Source organism: Branchiostoma belcheri, unplaced genomic scaffold (genome assembly GCF_001625305.1).
Source record: "Branchiostoma belcheri isolate BF01 breed outbred unplaced genomic scaffold, Haploidv18h27 scaffold49, whole genome shotgun sequence".
NCBI classification, from domain to species: Eukaryota; Metazoa; Chordata; class Leptocardii; order Amphioxiformes; family Branchiostomatidae; genus Branchiostoma; species Branchiostoma belcheri.
The window spans coordinates 213,318-219,624 of record NW_017804120.1 but is presented as its reverse complement, the minus strand read 5'-3'; the positions used below and the strand labels follow the sequence as shown (position 1 = coordinate 219,624).

At 39.4% G+C, this 6,307-nt stretch overlaps 1 protein-coding gene across 1 annotated transcript in view; it reads left to right on the top strand.

Annotated features, from left to right (window-relative positions):
- Nucleotides 1-5,994, top strand: part of LOC109479437 (fibropellin-1-like) — a 17,043-nt gene extending 11,049 nt beyond the window's left edge. Inside the window, exons 10-17 of the mRNA XM_019781401.1 lie at nt 107-220; nt 348-461; nt 620-733; nt 1,186-1,296; nt 1,904-2,017; nt 2,684-2,854; nt 3,434-3,568; nt 4,790-5,994. Coding sequence (XP_019636960.1) covers nt 107-220; nt 348-461; nt 620-733; nt 1,186-1,296; nt 1,904-2,017; nt 2,684-2,854; nt 3,434-3,568; nt 4,790-5,268 — 1,352 coding nt within the window. The 3' untranslated portion in view covers nt 5,269-5,994. The remainder of the gene's footprint in view (nt 1-106; nt 221-347; nt 462-619; nt 734-1,185; nt 1,297-1,903; nt 2,018-2,683; nt 2,855-3,433; nt 3,569-4,789) is intronic.
- The last annotated feature ends 313 nt before the right edge of the window (nt 5,995-6,307 follow it).

The following is a 6,307-nucleotide window of genomic DNA, read 5'->3' as shown; positions in this document are numbered from 1 at the left end:
AAAACTTGGCTGTTTTCAATTTCATAAACCGCTTGTGCCTTCAAATAATACAACACAATAAGTTGAAGGAAAATAACATTTTTATGATAAACTTTGACCTACACAGATATTGATGAGTGCCAGTCCAGTCCGTGCCAAAATGGGGGCACATGTTTTGATGACGTCAACTCATTTACCTGTGCATGCCGGGAAGGATACAGCGGGGATACATGCGAAGATGGTTCGATATCTTTTATCTTTTAAATATTTTTTTTAGAATTAGGTAATTTTACAGACAAATATTACTTCCACTTCAAAGAAAATTACAAATTTATCATCACTTTTTTTTGTAATTTTCGTTGTTGCAGAGGGGAATGAGTGTGAGTCAAGTCCATGTCAAAATGGCGGCACGTGTCACGACCAGGTGAACAGCTACACTTGCAGCTGCGCACCTGGATACCTGGGAGACAACTGTGAAACAGGTGCATTTTGTATTCCACAGCTATGGCTATCCATTCATCTAATAACTCAAAGGAAATCATTTTGATTACAATATTTTAATCTATAAGTAACTACCAGTGCACATTGCGTAAGGTAACGTGACGTCATAACTTTTTGTGTTGAACTTTGACCTTTCCAGACGTTGATGAGTGCTGGTCTAATCCGTGTCAAAATGGGGGCACATGTAATGATGACGTCAACTCATTCAGCTGTACATGTCCTAAAGGATTTATTGGAAATATGTGTGAAGAAGGTAAGATAAGTTTAAGGTTTCTTTCTTTTTTGTAAGTAGACCATCCGTGTTCTTAGGTGAATCACAATGAAAGAAAGTGTTTCTTACGTACATCAGCATGAAAGTTCATCTGAGTTGGTAAATTACATTCTGAAAAACTTAAACTGTTCTGCAACTCAAAATTTGACTCACCAGGAATTTTCAACTGAATCACTCAGTCTTCCTCAGCTAGCTGACCCAAATGTTGTGGACAGGTAGCTGAGGAAGACTGAGTGATTCAGTCGAAAATTCCTGCAGAGTCAAATTTTGAGTTGGAGAACAGTTTAAGTTTTTCATAATGAAAAATAATGAAAGAAAGTGTTGGTTAAACAAGGCAACTTATCTCTCTATTAAACCTCTATGCTATATGGAACGCTGTCTTTATTTGCTGTTGACGAATATTGTTATTTGGTAATTTATGTTTTTTTTTTCAGAAATGAACGAATGCGATTCGAACCCTTGTCAAAATGGCGGCTCCTGCGCGGACCTGTTGAATGGTTACAACTGCGCATGCCCAGTAGGTTACCGCGGGGTCAATTGTGAAGGTAGGACGAATTTTCTTACATTAAACTGTGGAATCTAAAAGGCATTTTTTAGTTTCCATGATAGGGATATCAAATGTTAATAGATTGAAATAAGTACATATGCTCTGACATGAAAATATTTTCGGTTGAGACTTGTTTTCTTTAGGCCACACCAATTTATTATATAATAATTTGTTGCTTTTCGGATTTTTTTCAGAAAAAATATTAAGCGACAGGGCGAAGTAAAAAAAAAAAAACAGGCCAAGGCACCCCATGATAGCCGGAAATGTTACAATATGAGCCATGAAGTGAACATTCCAGGCTGATTTATAATTAAAACAATAGATTTTGAACTTTTAATGAAACAAAATTGCATTGTTACATCGAAAAACTCAAACAACTAGGAAGAAAATGACCTTCTTTAACCATATATCTTTCATTGAGCATTTTGTAGTTGATTTATAACGAAGAAATTTTTTTTTCAAATCAGAAAAAAATGGACAGGGCGAATCCGTGAAACAACAAGTTGAATTGGTGTCGCCTTACAAACAGTTATTGCTAACCAACAGTGTTAGTTGATTTTTAATGATGTCCTTTATAAAAGTCAATATTTGTTTTCTGTTTACAGAGACTGACCAGTGTTCACCTAATCCTTGTTTGAACGGCGGAAACTGTTCAGAGCTAAACGACACGTACATCTGCGCATGTCCAGAAAATTTCAGCGGCGTGCATTGTGAAATTGGTAAGCATTCAGTTAATGATTTATTTATCATTCCTTACCAAATGTAGAAGGGAAACATATTGTTTTTGTTCAATTGCTCAGTTTCTTTTTCTTCTCAAAATCAAGCAAGGTCAATGACCTAGACCAGACGTCTGTCACCACGGTAACCCGTGCTGTAGCAAACACCCTATGGTGTTGGGTACATTATGTAGCAAGTTGAGGGGGCTGGTCACCATATCTATGAATGTGTTTTAGTCAGAATAAACAGCGCAGTAGTATAGGACTAGAGCACATGTGAAGGTAAACATAATGCATTTGCTTTGCAAATGTTCCCTTTCTTGTTATATTTTTATTTTTTTATTCCAACATGTAATCACCAGACGTGGTGACGACACACTCAAGTTTTATCAACTTATATTAATGCCGCCAAATACATGACAGGACAATACTCATTTACACCTGAGCTAAGTGAGGAAAGTCGTGTAAAGTGCCTTTCCCAAGGGCACAAGATCGGTGGCATGTCAGGATTCGAACTCGGGACTCTTAGTTCCGAGTCGCGCACTCTGCCGCTACGCCACACGACCCCAGACGTGGTGACGACACACTCAACGCCACACGACCCCACTTGTTACATTTCACTCCAGATCATGGTATGGATGAAATATATTGTTTTACCTCGTCCCACAGATGATGCTGACCCTACTACTGCGCCACCGGTGAACAGGACCGACCCCTGTGCGCTCCAGCCATGTCAGAACGGGGGAACCTGTGAGCTCGGTCTGGTGTCCTACACCTGCCGGTGCACCAGTGGGTTTGTCGGAGACAACTGTGAACTACAGATTCCAACCTTCCCTTCATGTACGTAGAATTGTTATCTCCAAGCACATCATAGGGTGGCAAAAGACAGTATGGAATTGGCCAGGCAGTATCTATTGGCCAGAGTGGCGTATGGACCCTCTCTGGGACCTAAATGAACCCGAAAAATAAGACATTGACGAGACAGTTACTGTCCTTTGTGCTGAAGTTTAGGATGTGCGGGAAGAGTTAACTGTTTGCTCATTTATGATCACTAGAGTAGCAAGTAGACATCAAATAGTCTTGTTTTTTTTCTATCTAAATGTCAATTTCATTCATCTATAATAAAACAATGGCATTGTGTGTGCTTGAAATCTAGTAATGACTCCTGGAACAGGACATATGTTGAACCCTAATAAGTATATATTGCGTATATATCTATTGGGATTTTGACTGACATTAGCATGGCTTCCCAATGATACTTAAGCCTATTTTTGTATTATCACTGTTTTATAATGTATTTTGTATGTGGAGAGACAACTGGCAGAGGTGCAAATATGCACCTGTTTTGTCTCTCCTCCATGCTACTTGATGTTGCATTGGAAAGTAAAATAAATAAATAAAGCCATGTACTCCCTACAGATGCGTCCAACACGGAAGAAACCATGAGAGAGTTTTGTTCCATCAACCCTTGTGAGAACGGCGGGACTTGTGTGAGTAACACGGAGACCTATGTCTGCTTCTGTCCCGACAACCACTACGGCAGACATTGCGAAAGTACGTACATATGAACAGTAACTGTATAAACAATCAATGTGGTAGTGATTGGTTTATTGAAAAGAACAAAGAACATATCAGATCATAGACTTGCAGTAAAAACTGAATTTTGCTGATATTTACAACTTATAGGATTATACAATACTAGTAGATATAAAAGGGTAACTTACACTTGTAATATACTAAATTTATAAAAACCATCGTCGTCGTCATATTATTATAGCAATATAATTAAAACAATATAATTTCTCACGAGTAAGATCACTACTGTCTTTCTACATTAAAATGACTGAAAGTCCTTGAAGTTTTAAAAGTTAGTCTGGTACGAGCGCTAAGGATATGTACAGTTGGCGGTAAGAATTCGATTTGACACAATAAACAATCAATAGTACTGAGATTAGGGTCCAACCCGATTAAAAATTCAGTCAAGAATTTTTCAATAACATGTCAATTCGTTTTTGGACAGAAATATTAAGATATTAATGTTTTTCGTGTTTTATCAATCTTCTTTAATCATTTCTGACACATAAGATTCCTGTGGACATCGATTGAATTGCAACTTTGTATCGGTCAGCTGAAATATGCTGCTCGATCGGAAGTAACCGCAAGGGGCAGTCTTACAAGCATGATATATCAATGAATCGTTTTTTTCTTTAATTCAAATATGTAATCACAAGACGTGGTGACGGAACACTCAAGTTTTTTCAACTTATTTTAATGCCATCACCAACACAGGGGACAATACAATACTCATTTTCACTTGAGTGAAGTGGGGAAAGTCGTGTTATGTGCCTTTCCCAAGGGCACAATATCGGCGGCATGGTACATGTAGGGTTCGAATCCGGGACCTCTTGGTTCCGAGACGAACACTCTACCGTTACGCCACACGACCCCAATGGATAGGTTAAACCAACACAGATGAACTTTCATGCTAATCATCGAAAAGAAACCGTTCTTTTCGTATGATTAGCATGAAAGTTCATCTGTGTTGGTATACGTTTTTCATTATGACAAAAAGGCTAAACGTTCTGTGCCAACACTAGGTAAATTGGCAAATTTTCAGCTAACCCCGTCAGCCTTGTTCACGGACCCGTCTACTGCAGCTTCCGAGACGTGACTTAGGAAACGCGATTGCAGCAGAAGGTCATACGTGTTAGATAACCTGTGTCGCCCCCCGTCTCCATTCAGTGTCTTGTCGATGACGTTGTCTTTTCCTTACAGAAACTATCATCAATGGAGGAGCCGGCAATAAGGAGAGTCCTGGTACGTCCTCCGCTATCTACCTAGCCGGTGCAGCGGTGGGAGGTTTTGCCGCCATGTCGGTCCTGTTCGCCGCCGTGTACAAGTACGTCCAATACGCTCAGCTGAAGAAAGTAACGCCCGTTCAAGTCATGGACATGAAAGAAAAACCGGGCCAAGGATTCAAGAGGGTCGACCGGCTGCCAGAACTTGAGAAAGGCTTGGACGAAGCTAAGGGGCCGGGAAACGAGGGGAAACAGAAGAAGAAAGGGAAGAAGAAGAGGAGGAAGAAGTTGAGGGCACCCAAGGAGCTGAATCCACTTCGGGGACCGAGACCACCGCCCAATATGGACGGCACTCAGCTGACTGATCTCACTTATCCGAATGACGCACCCGCGACGAGGATTATCCGTCCTCCAAAGTACCTGGAGCCCATACAACATCCGTTTGCCATCAACTAACCGCCATGGCATTAGGCAGAATTGGTCTACAACTACCAGTATCTCGGTGTACTCTACCACTGCATATACATATCTGCGAGAATTGTAGTTCGGTTTTGGTTTAGTTAATCAACTTTGGTGGTCGTAACCACTGGCAGTAGTATTATATTACAACTTAGGGCCGAACATCTGTATCAGATATAATATCCACTAAAATAAAATCTGTACCTAATTCAGCGTTTCGTATTATGATCGTTTCCATTAGAATTACAACTTATAATGCTGTTAAGCTTTAAATTAAGCTTATTCGCAAAAAAGGCAATGTCCAAGCAGTGCAAAATGGCAGTATTCCTTACATCTATAGAATTGTGTGCGGAAACTGAGTAGAGAAAATGATGACAAAATTTTGTTGATATATTAAAATATTAGATCAATCTCTCGCCTAGCTTCAAAGTATCTAATTACTGTTGTTAGATGAATAATTGGAAAACAAATAGCGAAGCCGAAGGATCGTCGCCATATGTATAAACAAGGCTTTTGTTGAATATTCTTGCCTTTAACTTTCTTAAAATTTGTCACATGGTTTCTTTATAATGTGCTTGGGATGTGTTTTTTTGTTAAAGTGGCGATGCTTTAAACAAAGCTGTCAATAGAGAATATAAAATGCATGTTTTAATCAGTAACATGGTGCATTTTAAGGGTGTGACTATAGAAGTAAAACAAGAAGAAAAAATTATTCTAATCGTCCTGGAGATATTTAGAGTTTTGATTTGTGAATTTCTTGTTCTATTGATTGTGTATTCCTCTGTTTCGTCTATATAGAATTTCCCACTAGCACCCTGCTACCAGCAATCTACTAACTTCCTGATGGCTCTCCGTAACCCTCTGGGACCATGTTACCTGTGTCTGACCTTTTAAGTGGTCTGTAGTGCGGTAATACCATCACTGAGTGTTCTGTGTTTCTTTCTGTTGGAAAAATGCCACACACAAAACATCACACACACAGACAAACTAAGTTCCCTGTTTTTCACTCGTTGTGGGAGAGAGAAATAGATACATG